General features: G+C 44.4%; 1 protein-coding gene across 4 annotated transcripts in view; it reads right to left on the reverse strand.

Moving 5' to 3' along the window:
* LOC137436662 (receptor-type tyrosine-protein phosphatase mu) overlaps nt 1-16,175 on the reverse strand; it is a 571,417-nt gene that overhangs the window by 52,410 nt on the left and 502,832 nt on the right. For all 4 annotated transcript variants that reach the window (XM_068130656.2, XM_068130657.2, XM_078786678.1 and 1 more), the window contains one exon: nt 11,020-11,145. In XM_068130656.2, coding sequence (XP_067986757.2) covers nt 11,020-11,145 — 126 coding nt within the window. The remainder of the gene's footprint in view (nt 1-11,019; nt 11,146-16,175) is intronic.

Raw genomic sequence — 16,175 nt, forward strand, 5'->3', positions numbered from 1 at the left:
AACATATGCATACATACCTACATGTATATATATATATATATATATATATATATATGTATACATATGTATATATATATATATGTATATATATATATATATATATATATATGTATATATATGTATATATATGTATATATATGTATATATATGTATATATATGTATATATATGTATATATATGTATATATATGTATATATATATATATATATATATATATATATATATATATATATGTATATTCATATGTACACACATATATACATGTACAGGCCCGCGCACGTATATATATACACACTACATCACCAAATGTATGTGGACACCCGAACATCACACATCTCATTCAAAAATCATGGACTGTAGCGGTTAGCTTATTCGCATGTGGCGGTTACCTTTACCTTATTTGCATGTCCTTATTTGGTAATAATCCACGTGCGCGGGCCTGCGGGACCTTTGGTTGTGTGGTCGTGACGCACGCGCGGCTGTTGGAGCCACGCCCTCCGAAGAGGGTTTTTGGTTTTATATAAGCCGTTACGACTTCCGTTCGCGAGCAGTTGCTGGAGATTTCTGTACAATAAACAAGCTTTGTCCCAACGAAATGGCCTCATCTTCTCACCTTCGGCAACTCCTAAATTGGTGACCTCAGCCGCCCCCGAACGTATTCGGGGGCTGCACATGAACACGGCAGTATTGCGACCGCAATTTCTTCCACAAGACCTAAACTCGAACTGCCGGAGTTTTAGCAACGACGAGCGGCCATGTGGTTCGCGCACCACGCTCGGTTCCTCCTCTACGACTAGAGGGGCGAGTCTGCTCCGGGACCCTCCGAAGGAACGCCGTTACGAGGCGTTGGCGGCACGGCTACTTCGTCGCCTTCGCGCGCACTGCTGCTCGTACCCTCCGCGCACACAGGTCGAGTACTGCTGCTCGTAACCTCCGCGCACACAGGCCGAGCACTGCTGCTCATAACCTCCGCGCACACAGGCCGAGTACTGCTGCTCGTAACCTCCGCGCACACAGGCCGAGCACTGCTGCTCGTAACCTCCGCGCACACAGGCCGAGCACTGCTGCTCGTAACCTCCACGCACACAGGCAGAGTACTGCTGCTCGTAACCTCCGCGCACACAGGCAGAGTACTGCTGCTCGTAACCTCCGCGCACACAGGCCGAGTACTGCTGCTCGTAACCTTCGCGCACACAGGCCGAGCACTGCTGCTCATAACCTTCGCGCACTGGAGCCTCGTTACCTTCGCGCGCACTGGAGCCTCGTTACCTTCGCGCGCACTGGAGCCTCGTTACCTTCGCGCGCACTGGAGCCTCGTTACCTTCGCGCGCGCTGGAGCCTCGTTACCTTCGCGCGTGCTGGAGCCTCGTTACCTTCGCGCGCACTGCTGCTCGCCGCTCCTGCAACTCCTACTGCTGCAACTACAACTGCTACCGCTGCTCGCCACTCGCGCAACTACGACTCCTACTCTACATCCTCGGGAGGCCCGCGAGGTACCTCGGCAGCCTCCCCTGAGGCCTAGACCAGCCCCTCGGTCGACTCAACCCCACGGCAGCGTTTTTTCACGCGTATCGAGGCCGAGCACAGCTCGCGCCTTCTCGGCAACCGCCGAGCGTGCCTGCGAACTATGTACAAGCCCGTCACAGTGTATTCTGGGGGGGCGCATGTGGCGGTTACCTTATTCGCATGTGGCGGTTACCTTTACCTTATTTGCATGTCCTTATTTGGTAATAATCCACGTGCGCGGGCCTGTGGGACTTTTGGTTGTGTGGTCGTGACGCACGCACGGCTGTTGGAGCCACGCCCTCCGAAGAGGGTTTTTGGTTTTATATAAGCCGTTACGACTTCTGTTCGCGAGCAGTTGCTGGAGATTTCTGTACAATAAACAAGCTTTGTACCCAACGAAATGGCCTCATCTTCTCGCCTTCGGCAACTCCTAAAGGACATTAATTTGGAGTTGGTCCCCCCATTGCTGCTATAACAGGATCCACTCTTCAGGGAAGGCTTTCCACGAGATGTTGGAACATTGCTGCGAGGATTGGCTGCCATTCAGCCACAAGAGCATTAGTGAGGTCAGGCACTGATGTTGGGCGATTAGGCATGGCTCGCAGTTGGCGTTCCAATTCATCCCAAAGGTGTTTGATGGGGTTGAGGTCAGGCATCTGTGCAGTCCAGTCAAATTCTTCCACACCGATCGCGACAAACCATTTCTGTATGGACTTTGCTTTGTGCATGGGAAAACTGTCATGCTGAAACAGAAAAGGACCTTCCCCCAAACTGTTGCCACAAAGTTGGAAGCACACAATCGTCTAGAATGTCATTGTATGCTGTAGAGTTAAGATTTCGCTTCAATGGAACCAAGGGGTCTAGCCCAAAACATGAAAAACAGCCCCAGACCATTATTACTCACAACAGGCATTTTAAGGCCATTTTCCCTGCTAGAGCGGGGGTTAGCATAGCGGGCCCCATGACAATCTTTTCCATTTTGCCCTATTTTCTACATCTCCCCTTGTTAACCCCCTTGCCTGCATTTCTTCTTCCACCATCTTTAGCCAAGTCTTTCTTGGTCTTCCCCGTCCTCTACTTCCTTCTACATTGATTTCCATCACTCTTCTCAACCAGTCACTTTCATCCTTCCTCAACACATGACCAAACCATCTCAACCTGTTTATCTTCACAGCATCCATCACAGGCTCTATTCCCATCATCTTTTGCAATTCATCATTTGTCTTCCTCTCTTTCAACGATACTCCACACATCCACCGAAGCATTCACATTTCGACCCTTTCCAGCCTTCCTTGCTGCTCTACGTTCATTACCCATGTCTCACTCCCATAAATCATAACACTTCTCACACATGCAGCATACACCTTTCCCTTCAGCTTCAACGACACTAACCTCCTCATCAGCACGCCACTCAGTTCCCAAAATGTCTTCCATGCACATCTCACTCCAGCAACCGTTGCCGAGTCTGATCCACCTTCTCCATTCAGCATGTCTCCGAGGTAACAAAATGTTTTCACACCTTCCAGCTTCACGTCGTCTCCAAGATCCAACTCAACATTTCCTCCATCTGCAGCTCCCTCCATGCACACCTTACACCTGAATGTAGCTGCCACACTGGATATTGGATAATGACCCTCTCAGACAACGATATTTTCCATGAACCCACTCAGTGCACATTGTACAATGAATGGAGTTCACTCCGACACCCTCCCTGCACACAGCACATGGCCACTTCCCAGTTCTATCCACCTCACCACATGCATCCAACTCACCTCATCAGATCCACCTCACGTTAAAACTGTGCTTTGTACGTTGGTACATAATAAATAGAAGCTTTATGATTATGGGCAAGCATCACCGAACCCAAGCTTGATTTAAATGAATGTTTATTTATTTATTTACTTATTTCTTTATTTCACAGACTTGTTGATGGTTTTTACGCAAATTTTCATGGAGATTTTTCTTTCAGAGTTTGCAGTTATACAAATTACAATTTTCAAATGCGAAAAATGGATTGAGTTTATTTTGAAGGATATATACAACAACAACAACAACAGGCATTTTAAGGCCATTTTCCCTGCAAGAGTGGGGGTTAGCCTTGCGGTCCCCATGACAATCTTCTCCATTTTGCCCTATTTTCTGCATCTCCCCTTGTTAATCCCCTTGCCCGCATTTCTTATTCGACCATCTTTAGCCAAGTCTTTCTCGGTCTTCCCCGTCCTCTACTTCGTTTGACATTCATTTCCATCACTCTTCTCAACCAGTCACTTTCATCCTTCCTCAACACATGACCAAACCATCTCAAACTGTTTCTCTTCACAGCATCCATCACAGGCTCTCTTCCCATCATCTTTCGCAATTCATCATTTGTCTTCCTCTCTCTCAACGATACTCCACACATCCACCGAACCATTCACATTTCCACCCTTTCCAGCCTTCATTGCTGCTCTACATTCATTACCCATGTCTCGCTCCCATAAATCATAACACTGCTCACACATGCAGCATACACCTTTCCCTTCAGCTTCAACGACACCCCTCCTCGTCAGCATGCCACTCAGTTCCCGAAACTTCTTCCATGCACATCTCACTCCAGCAACCGTTGCCGAGTCTGATCCACCTTCTCCATTCAGCACGTCTCCTAGGTAACAAAATGTTTTCACACCTTCCAGCTTCACGCCATCTCCAAGATCCAACTCAATATTTCCTCCATCTGCAGCTCCCTCTGTGCACACCTTACACTTGAATGTATCTGCCACACTGGTTAATGACCCTCTCAAACCACTACATTTTTGATGAACCAACTCAGCGCACATTGTACATTAAATGGAATTCACTCCAACACCCTTCCTGCACACAGCACATGGCCACTTCCCAGTTCTTTCCACCTCACCACATGCTTTACCACTTGCCATCACCTTCGTTTTTCCGATAGTCACCTTCCGACCTTTTGTCTCCATACATTCCTTCCACTTGTTCATCTTCTCCTTCAGTCGATCCATACTTTCTGCAATCAACACAAGATCATCTGCAAACAACAACTCCCACGGTAAACCCTCCTTTACGTTCCGAGCCAGCACCTCCATCACAGCTACAAATAGTAGTGGACTTAGTACCGAGCCCTGATGCACTCCCACCTTCACCTCAAACTCACCACTGTTCCCGTCCTTTGTCCTTACAGCTGTGCGTGCTCTTTTGTACATTTCCATCACCACTCTGATCAACCATTCCTCCACTCCTAACTTCCTCAATGCCCATGCCACTACTTCACGTGGAACCCTATCGAATGCTTTCTCCAGATCAACAAACCCAAGAAACAAATTCTTCCTATTCTCCATGTACTTCTCCTGCAACTGCCTCACAATAAAAAGTGTGTCTGTCGTTCCTCTTCCTGGCATAAATCCAAACGGAATTTCGTCAATCTTCACTTTCTTCCTTATCCTCCTCTCCAACACCGTTTCCAATACCTTCGTTCCATGCTCCAATAACTTTTGTTTTTGAGGTTTTTTTTTTTTTCCAATAACTTCAAAAAATAATTTTGAAGGATATATATATATATATTGTTGCGGATCTCAACGTCGGCCTTTCCCTTACCAAGGGGGGATTAGTCCCCTTGTCTTTTACTAGCCGACGCGATCCGGGGCTATGACGTTCCTTCCGGTCAGCATTGAGTAGGGTCGTAGGCCGAATTCCTAATACCTAATTGCCAACGCCTCCCAGGAAGCAAGGAAATAACCCCGCCCGAATCACGGTTGTAGTGGAAATGCCGAGCGATAGCGAGCCGTGATCCAAGCTGTTAACAGGAACTAAACCCGATCTGAGCGGTTCCGAATCGTGCCACGCTTACCCAATGGAGGAAAGGACTGATACGGTCGAATCAGGAAATAAAGGAAGAACAGATTGGTTTATTTACACTTTGTACAGGAAGGAGAAGAACATACAAGGCAGCTTATACAGTCTTATACTTATCCCCTGGACACGGGCCCGTTTCACTCTCAGACACACTCACACGGGATGTAGAAGGTCGGGGTGATGGTCCAGGGATGATGGCGTCCAGGCAGTCGCTCCGGTCCTCGACTCGTACCGTGAAGCAGATGGTCAGGGCGGCAGAAGTTCCCCGCGGGTCGTTTACGCGGAGAGGACAATTACAGGGCGAAAGGCAAGGCTGGCTGGCGGTTACTGGCGACCACGGTCACGTACGTATTAGATGCACTGGCGCTATATGCGCTCCAAATACCGCTCAATAGGCACTCCCTAATGCAAGTTCAATAGCATACGTGCTCTTTCAAAGCACGTATCCGCTGTAGTCCTTTTCCAATGCGCTTTCCTCACGAGGCCTTTATCATGCGCGCTGTTGCATCAATCCTGGACAGTCCTTTACACAGCCAACCTTCCCCAGCAAGTCCTTTTAGCACAGTCACATCGCATAAGTCCTGTGGAAGGGCTTTGTGCACGTGTTTATATAGCGCCACCCAGCGAACCCTCTGGAACTTGCCAGCCGCACCCTTACCACACCCCTCACGCCATTTCACCCGAGCCCTGGTTGGTTGTTGGCTCTTACCGTCTCGCTGCCGCTCCCCGACCTCAACGCCGGCTCCACTCTCTCTCAGGCCTACCTCGTGTCCCTCGACTAGTGAGCATCCTAAGGCGAGGTGTCATAGCCAAAATGGGGCGCGGGATGGATGCTGCCAAACGTGGTAGATTTGGAGGGTGGAGGCAAAATGAATGGGGCCTATACTTATTTCTTTTACACAACGCAGGTATCACTAATGGGAATGGCCTTATCCTCACACATACTATGACATAACTAATGTTCTAAGGTGGCCTACGTGTATGCATGTGGACTAACTATGGGGGCAAACCTTTAACCTTTAATGATGGTATATGTACATTCTCAGAACCGCAACAATATATATATATATATATATATATATATATATATATATATATATATATATATATATATATATATATATATATACAGACTCTCCTCGAGTTACGATGGGGTTAGGTTCCGACAAGCAGGTCGTAAGTCGAAGTAGTCGTAAGTCGAGTCACCCCTCATGGACTTATTATTATCATGGACAATGGTCCGTGTTCCACAATAGCATCATTTGTTGAAAGTCATACAGCCTAAATCCCATAATCCAATCCAATCCATACACTGTACAATAAGTAAAATAAATAAAAGGGTTGAAATAAAAGACTTTATGACATTACAATGCGTTTTATTGTACAAAAAAAGGTTACAAAATACAGGTACATAATGAGGTACACAAATAACGTGGCACTGCAATAAGAAGTGATAAAGTACCCGATACCATAAACACACAAATTAGTCCTTTGAACAAGATGGCTGGTCATCCATCAGTGGTGAGGCAGAGGACAGAGAAGGTGCATACCAGGATCGCCTTACTCTTCACTCATCAATAAGCCGAGATATTGTATAAACCGTGAGCATACAGGTTAGGTTGAAGAACAATTATGGGGGAAAAAGCACCTTCTTTAGGAGTTTCACGATGGAGATGTTTCCTCGATGGAGGTTAAACCATTGGTTGTTGATGTTGGAGAAACCAGAAACGTTACCCTCAATGTCGTTCACCAACGTTCCATCAGTAATCCAGTTATCCCTACCATCACTATTTGAGCTTGATAGGGATGTATGCTTCCAGTAAAATATGATGTGTCACATTTGAAAATAAATCACAGGCCGACCTGCGTGACATGAAAATTCTTCGCATCATCTACACTTTCGACTGTGTAGAATGTCGATGATGCGAAGATTGAGTGCTCTGGCCCTGGTGTAGAAAAGCATACGCTGATGGTTCTCTGTCCAACTGCCTAAGTCACGTGAGATGGCGGCCATGCTTTTACCGTTCTCGAGCTGCACGACTATTTTCATCATTAACTCCAGGTCGATCGCCTTCCTCTTCTTTTTCTCCGATCCATCAGTGGATGCACTCTTCCTCTTGCTAGACATGATGATAGCAGGCCGGTACACACACACACTTTTCGGCGATGGAGCGTAAGGGATGTTGTCAGCGTGAGGCACAAGGAGCAACTGCGATTTTTGCAACTGTCCAAAGTGCGAGTCGTCGTAAGTCGCCTACGTTGTAACTCGAGGAGTGTGTTTATATATATATATATATATATATATACTAATGGGTATGCTTGTATATATATACATTGTGTAAACAATAACAAACTGACACCCCTCACGACTGAACAGGCGACTAAACTGACATCCCTCACTGGCTTTGTTAGGTGTGTGTGTGTGTGTGTGTGTGTGTGTGTGTGTGTGTGTGTGTGTGTGTGCCAGCTCTACAACGAGCCTTATCCCACGCATAAAAACCCTGTTTGACGAGCCTTAGCCCAAATAAACCCTGTTCGCCCATGTGGGAGAATTATAAGCTAAATAATTATTCTGCAGTGTTTTCTGAGCAGGGAGGTGAGTTATCGCTGGCACCTTGACCAAATTATTTTATTTCTCACTGACTCAAGATAGAAATCCTGCACTGTTGTGCTCTTATAGAAATAATGTCTTGCTACAAACGAAGCAATGGTAAATTAATTTGTAAAATAAGGGGACATATGTGGAGATATATATTGTTGTGTTATTATGTATTTTTTTGCTACCGAGGAGACATGCTAAATGGAGAAGGTGGATCAGACTCGGCAACGGTTGCTGGAGTGAGATGTGCATGGAAGAAGTTTCGGGAACTGAGTGGCGTGCTGATGAGGAGGGGAGTGTCGTTGAAGCTGAAGGGAAAGGCGTATGCTGCATGTGTGAGAAGTGTTATGATTTATGGGAGCGAGACATGGGTAATGAACGTAGAGCAGCAACGAAGGCTGGAAAGGGTGGAATGCGAATGGCTCGGTGGATGTGTGGAGTATCGTTGAGAGAGAGGAAGACAAATGATGTATTGCGAAAGATGATGGGAATAGAGCCTGCGATGGATGCTGTGAAGAGAAACAGGTCGAGATGGTTTGGTCATGTGTTGAGGAAGGATGAAAGTGACTGGTTGAGAAGAGTGATGGAAATGAATGTAGAAGGAAGTAGAGAACGGGGAAGACCGAGAAAGACTTGGCTAAAGATGGTGGAAGAAGAAATGCGGGCAAGGGGGTTAACAAGGAGAGATGCAGAAAATAGGGCAAAATGGAGAAGATTGTCATGGGGACCGCAAGGCTAACCCCCGCTCTAGCAGGGAAAATGGCCTTAAAATGCCTGTTGTTGTTGTTGTTGTTATGTATTTCCACTGTTGAATTCATCTATATGACTCATTTGTACCATGTGATGTGTTATGCTTTGAAATATAGTGTTGGGGTTATGTGTTCCCAATGATGAATTCATCTGCACAATGTTGAAATACATGATAATAGGATTTAGGAAATCTTATAAATATAAACGTGTATATTTATATATATCGAATGAATGTTTTCAAATGAATTATTTTGAAGGACATTAGACTCTGAATGGTGCCGAAATGTCAGACTTTGAGACCTAATCTGCTTATCTAATCTGCATGAACAATGCTCTGCATTCTTGAAACTGATTTCCATGTTCGCACATCCTCTGTGACTCTAGAGGTCAAATTGACTGTTGTTAAGTTTTGAAAGTTAACCAACATGAAATGCAACCTCACTCTGATTGTTGTTTTGCAAATCTGCATATCTTTACTTTGTAGCGGAGGTCAAACTAGCTCGATGGGCGGTATGGAGCAAACGTATTTTTTTTTTTGTAAATTGTGATCCAAGGGTCACATTGAGATTGAGTAAGGCATTGTTAAGTTCTCTGGAGGTAATCTGCATATCTCTTTGGAATGTCACAGATGTAACTTGAAAGGACTGTCTTTTCTTGCGATCCGAGGCAGATGAATGTGTTCCCTACGAATGAAAGGTCTTGCTTACGTGACCTGTGGGGGGCGGGTTTACATGTTTCTTTTCTTTCACTCCCACCTATTCGAATCATGAGTGTATAAAAGCTGTGCTTGAAAACCGAGCAGTGGAGCGAGCTATGATTTCGAGTAGGCAACATGTTCGTCTCTCCTATCATCCACGTGCACATTATGATAGTTTGCACTGTAAATATATGTTTTTAATAAAACGATCCAATGGATCTTTGAGCCGGTGGTCTTTGGGGAATAAGACCCCTGATTTCCCTCCACACCCATGTATCAAAACCTTTACGTTCTGCCACTCAAGCTTTTGGGTCTCACTATCTACCATGATCTCTCCTGGGAAAACCACATTTCCAAGCTGGCCTCCAAAGCCAGTCGCAAACTGGGCATCCTCCGTCGTGCGAAGTCCTTTCTGGGCACTACTGAGCTTTTCACCACACACAAAGCTTTCATCCGCAGCTTGATGGAGTACTGCTCTCCCCTCTGGGCTGGTGCTCCTGCCTCACACCTGGCTCGGCTTCACGCTGTAGAAACCAAAGCTTTCAGAATCATTGGTATCTCCTGCGATGAAGCTAATTCTGTGGGCCTTTCACCACTCTCTCACTGCAGGCAGGTAGGTGGTCTTCCTATCTTCTACCGACTCATCTCCTGCCTGGCTCCCCCAGCTCTGTCTGTGCTCTGTTCCCCAAATATTCCTTCAGGATGCACACGATCAGCAAGCAACCCTCTTATGGTGAAATTGCCAAATTCAAGACGCACTGCTCACCTTCACTCTTTCATTCCTCTTTTCTCCTGCATTTGGAGCAAACTCCCACACTCTCTTCAATTTCACTCCCCCTTCTAGGTCATTAAAACAGCTGTTCATCACCATCTCTTATTTACCCCATCCAAAACTTTAATCTTTTCTACCCCCGTTAATACACCCCAAATCCACCTTTTTCAAATTTCGACTTCTTTCCTGAAAGTCCTAGTAGTGTTTTGTTTTATTACCTGTACTCTTCCCCCCTCCCACAGATCTACCGATGTCCCCGCTCTACTGTAGTTTGTGTGTTTCCCTCTCTCTCTCCCCCTCTTGTCTCCCGCACCCTTTATTATATATTTTATGTGTCTCTGTTTATGTTTTATGTGTTAGCTCTTAGACAAGCCTCGACTTTGTATACAAAAAACCCCATTAGAACCCATTACAATGACCGAATAGAGCCCTTTAGAATTACACTTTAGAACCCTTCAGAATTAAACGTGGTGGGTCAGAAAGGTTCTTCTTATTCATTTTGACAGATGGATGGACATATGGAAGGAAGGACAGCCAAATATTGAAGCGGCTTCACTGCTTCAAAAACAGCTTTGTTCAATTTAACACCTCCCGTAAATCATGGCAATCTTGTTGAGAAAGGCATGACGGGAGGAGAGGTGGTGGGTACAACTGGAATACAAGGTCATGGTGAGGTCTGAGCATTAACAACACCTTGAAGTAACGACTTAAAGAAAAAAACTTCAAGAGGGATCGAGCAGAACGAGAAGAAATGGAGGAAATTAACACGTTACAGCTATGACCGCGAAGGGATTGCATTAGTTTGGTCGAGTACTATTTGTACAAATGCTACTGCAACCTTACCCTGGCCATGTTGCAGATCCGGAAAGTTCTGGTGACAATATCTCCCTCCATGTTGAAGGCGACAAACTCGACTTGAATAGGTCCGTGACACAGCATGCCTTCCTCAGGCCAGTACTGTGGACAATACTAGGACATGGTGGGAGAGATAGAGAGAATATGAATGAGTATTGTTTTTATCAAAACTATCACAAACCAATGGCAGTCTATGGATGCAGCTGAGCTTTTGCAAGGACAGTTTCCTCATTGGTCAGTGGAAGGGGTAAGTGCCTTCTGACCAAATGTCTGCGCTGGTGTCATGGTGATGTTATCAAGTCGATAACATCAGGGGTAAGTCACATTTCCTGCTTGTCCCATAAAGTATTCTTTTCTTAATAAACCTATTTGACATCCACACCGAATAGTAAATTTGCTCTTGTACAACAAAAGACTGCTGAAGTCTCTGTCAGTCTGTCAAAATGACACCCAAAATAAGGTAGTTTCTGAAAGGAATCCATAATCCAGGTAAAGTATTGCTCTCAGTGTGGGAACTGGACTGGTATCCCAGAGATTTTTTTCATCAGCGTATCACAGTAGGAGTCTGAATCTCAAGGTCTCATGCTTGTCCACCACAGGCAGGTTGGCAGACTCAGCTCAATACTGGCCTTGCTACTCCTCTCATCAACCCACCCAAGCCACGCATGTTCTTCCAGATCTCACACTTGATTAACCTCCCCAGTTCGAAGCTGAATGCTCATCCCCATACTTTCATCCCTCTATTCCCCTTGAATCCCTGCGTTTTATCTCCCATGCCCTTCCCTCCAGCCTTGCAAAAGTGCTGCCCATCATCACCTTGTGTTTTCTCCCGAATCCACCACAATTCTTGCCAACCCCCTCCCTTTCTGCAACACATCCACTCATGTGAGATATTCAGGCCTCCCTGTTCTGTATTGATCATCTGTCAATCTGTGAACCTGCTGCCCACTGTTGTTTCACTCCTCAATAGGCCTAGATTTATGTATACAAAAACAACACTGTGGTGTGCTTCTCTGGATTTATCAGTCATATTCGACCCATTTATGATGAGCGAGCTCAATTGTGCATCGAGAACAGGTGAAACCTCTTTCGCATGGTTACGGTTGCATTAACTGCAAGCGTTTCAATTTGTCATCTCCTAGTGTACTGTATTAAATAAGGAAATTCTCTGTATGTAGAATAACCTGCAAAAGTATTCACTCCCTCCAAGGTTTTCACATTTTTATGCCACCTGTGTTATTTCATGATGCTTTCAAATCAAACTTTATATATAGTTTTCACAAACTACTACAAAGTGATAATGGTGAAAAACGAATCAGAATAAGAGAAAATCAGATGATTCTCAGTTGCATAAGTACTCAAACCCTTTGACTAATTTACCATTAATCACTTCATGAGCAAATTATTTGTTTGAAATGTTACAAAATAAGTGTAATAGGTTTCACCTGTATGTAATGAGTGGTTTATGTTAAAAATACTCCCCCACTTATCTAAGGAGTTTTTAAGGTGCAACTCACTTGGTCAAACAACAAGGTAAATGTGAAGACCAATGAGCTTTCCAAAGAAGTCAGACATAAAGTGGTGAAGAAGCACCGTTCAGGAGAGGGTTATAAGAAGATTTCAAAGTCACTCATTATCCCTTTGAGTACAGTGAAATCAATCATTAAGAAGAGGAAGACATATCATACAACCCAGACTCCACCCAAATCAGGTTGCCCATCCAAACTTAGCAGCCGGACAAGCAGGAAACTGGTTCAGGATGTCACCGTAAATCCAACAATGATTTTGAAAGATCTGCAAGGATCTATGACTGAGATGGGGTTCAGTCTTCATCAATGAACAATATCTCATTTCCTTCACAAAGCTGGCCCTTTGGACACAAAGCTGGTCTCCATTACTGAAAACGACTCATCTGAAAGCTCTTATGGAGTTTGTGAAAAAGCATCTTAACGATACTGCAAGCATGTAGAGAAACGTTTTGTGGTCAGATGAGAAAAAAAATGGAAATGTTTGGTTTAAATTCAAAGTGTTATATCTGGTGCAAACCTAACACTGCACATCACCCAGTTTTCACCATTCGTACTGTCAAGCATGGTGGTGGTATCATCATGTTATGGGGATGCTTTTCATCAGCAGGGACAGTCAAGCTTGTCAGGATAGAAGGGACAATCAACGATGCAAAGTACAGGAGATTCCTTAATGAAAACTTGCTTGAGTCACCCATGAATTTGAAACTGGGCAGGAGATTCACATTTCAGCAGGACAATGATCCAAAGCACAAAGCAAAAGCCACACTGGAGTGGCTGAAAAAGAAAAAAAAAATGTTATTGAGGGCCAAGTCAAAGTCCGGACTTGAACCCAATTGAACATTTATGGCGAGACTGGAACATTGCAGTCCATCGACGATCCCCATCAAACTTGGTAGAACGAGAGCAATTTTCACATGAAGAATGGGTAAAGATTTCACCATCTCACTGTACAAAGCTGGTAGAGACAAACACAAAAGACTCAAAGCAGTCATTGCTGCGAAAGATGCTTCCACCAAGTACTGACCTAAGGGGATGAATACTTCTTAAACCAGTGAATTTTGAGAAGAAACATCTGAGAAGGTGGAGACGTTTTTGGCAACCCTCAAATCTGACTCTAACTGGACCGGACAGCAACTCACGTGTGCTAAAAACTTGCTTTGTTGCGCTTGTATATCCTCTTTCTGCTCTGTGCATCTTATCATTTGCATAAACCAGGCACAAAAAACAGTCCACTTAACTACAGACCTATGAGGTTACTTCCAATCATCAGCAAGGTCATGCAATCCATCATCGCAGTTGAGCTGAAATCCTTCCTTTTCTCCAACGTCCTAATCTCACATCATCAATTTGGATTCAGATCAAGTCATTCCACATCGGACATGCTGCTTCTACTCTCCCAACAATGTCAGACATGAGATCAGGGCCGTCTCTCTCGACACATCTCGAGATTTCAATTCACTCTGGAATCCTGCCTTGCTCTCCAAACTCTCTGCATATCGCACCCAAGGCCAACTCCACACATGGCTTACTGACATCCTCTACTTTTGCAGCCAACGTGTGGCTATCAACGGAATCCTTTCATTTCCTCTCCCTGTAAAGGCTGGAGTGCCCCCAAGGCAGTGTACTGGGTACAGTCCTATTCCTTATCTTCATCAACAATCTATCTAGCTCTCTGGAAAGTCCTCTTTATCTCTTTGATGGTAACTCCACCCTGTGCGGTGGCATCCCAGCTCCTTCAGACAGGCAGGTAGCAGACTTTCCCCTTTCTTCAGACCTTGATATAATCAAAAGTGCAACACTTGGAATATGTCTTTCAACCGTGATGCATTGCATATACAGTCACGTGAAAAAGTAAGTACACCCCATGTAAAATTTTGACTTTTTCAACATATTTCAACATACAGCTATTTGATCTTCATATCAACAATATTGATAGATAAAGGTGATATAATATAACAAATATCATGAAACATTTACATTTTGTAGTCCATTGTATAATTTAAATAAACATAAATGCAAATTTTGCATGTGGAAAAAGTTAGTACATCCTTGGCTCTAATAGGTGGTATTGCCCCCTTTGGCAGAAACAACCTCAAGTAGGCGTTTCTTAGAACTGTCTACCAGTCTCTGACATCGACTGGGAAAATTTTTTGCCCACTCCTCCATGCAGAATTCTTTCAGCTGTGCGATGTTTGAGGGGATTCTTGCATGCACAGCTCGTTTCAAATCCCCCCACAACATCTCGATGGGATTTAGATCCGGGCTTTGATTTGGCCATTGCAGAACCCTCCATTTCTTTCTTTTCAGCCATTCCATGGTGGATTTACTGGTATGTTTAGGGCCATTGTCATGTTGCAAGGTCCACCTTCGGTTGAGCTTCAACTTTCCGACAGATGGCCTCACATTATCCACAAGCACCTTCTGGTACAATGAAGAATTAATAGTGGATTCTATGATGGTGAGCTGCCCAGGCCCTGATGCAGCAAAGCTGCTCCAAACCATAATATTTCCACCACCATGCTTTACAGTTGGTATCAGGTTCTTGTGGTCAAATGCTGTCTTTGGTTTTCGCCAAAGATGTCTTCTGGTACTGTGGCCAAATAGCTCTACCTTTGACTCATCTGTCCAGAGCACATTGTTCCAGAAGTGCTGGTCTTTGCCTCGGTGTTCATTGGCAAACTTTAGTCTTGCCCTGATGTTCTTTCTGGACAGCAAAGGTTTCCTCCTGGCACACCTCCCATGTAGATCAAATTCATGCAGCCTCTTTCTAATGGTAGACTCATGCACTTTGACATCAACAGTGGCAAGAGCTACCTGTAGCTCCCGTGATGACATTCTGGGGTTCTTAGAGACTTCTTTCAGCATCTTGCGGTCTGCTCTCGGCCTGAACTTGCTGGGGCGGCCTGGCCTGAACAAGTTGGCAGTTGTTTGGAATGTTCTCCACTTGTAGATGATCTTTCGGACAGTCGAATGATTGATTTCAAATTGTTTGGAGATCTTTTTAAATCCCTTCCCAGACTCGTAGGCATCTATGACCTTCTTTCTGAAGGCCGTAGAGAGCTCTTTTGATCTAGGCATGGTGACGCCGCACACTTCAACAACAAAAAGCAAACCAAACTAAATGTCTGAGGTTTAAATAAGACAGGTTCCTCCAATATCCTCTCTAACGATGTTCTAATCATTTGCACCTGATTCTAATTTTAGGTATTTGAAGTAGTGATAAATATAGGGGTGTACTTACTGTTTCCACATGCGAAATTTGCATTTATGTTTATTTAAATTATACAATGGACTGCAAAATGTAAATATTTCATGATATTTGTTATATTATATCACCTTTATCTATCAATATTGTTGAAATGAAGATCAAATAGCTGTATGTTGAAATATGTTGAAAAAGTCAAAACTTTACATGGGGTGTACTTACTTTTTCACGTGACTGTATATATTAATTGAAAATAAATTTATTAATTGAAAAGAAATCAGAGCTACTCACAGTCTACAAGGGATTTTTCTTCCATAGGTCAGTGGCGTATTCTCTCCCTTGTGGGTCGGTGCCACCGCATCACATCAACCTTTCCTGTACCTTGTGGAATCTAAAACTGTCAATGTCAA

Source organism: Myxine glutinosa, chromosome 11 (assembly GCF_964187855.1).
Source record: "Myxine glutinosa chromosome 11, kmMyxGlut1.1, whole genome shotgun sequence".
Classification (NCBI taxonomy): Eukaryota; Metazoa; Chordata; class Myxini; order Myxiniformes; family Myxinidae; genus Myxine; species Myxine glutinosa.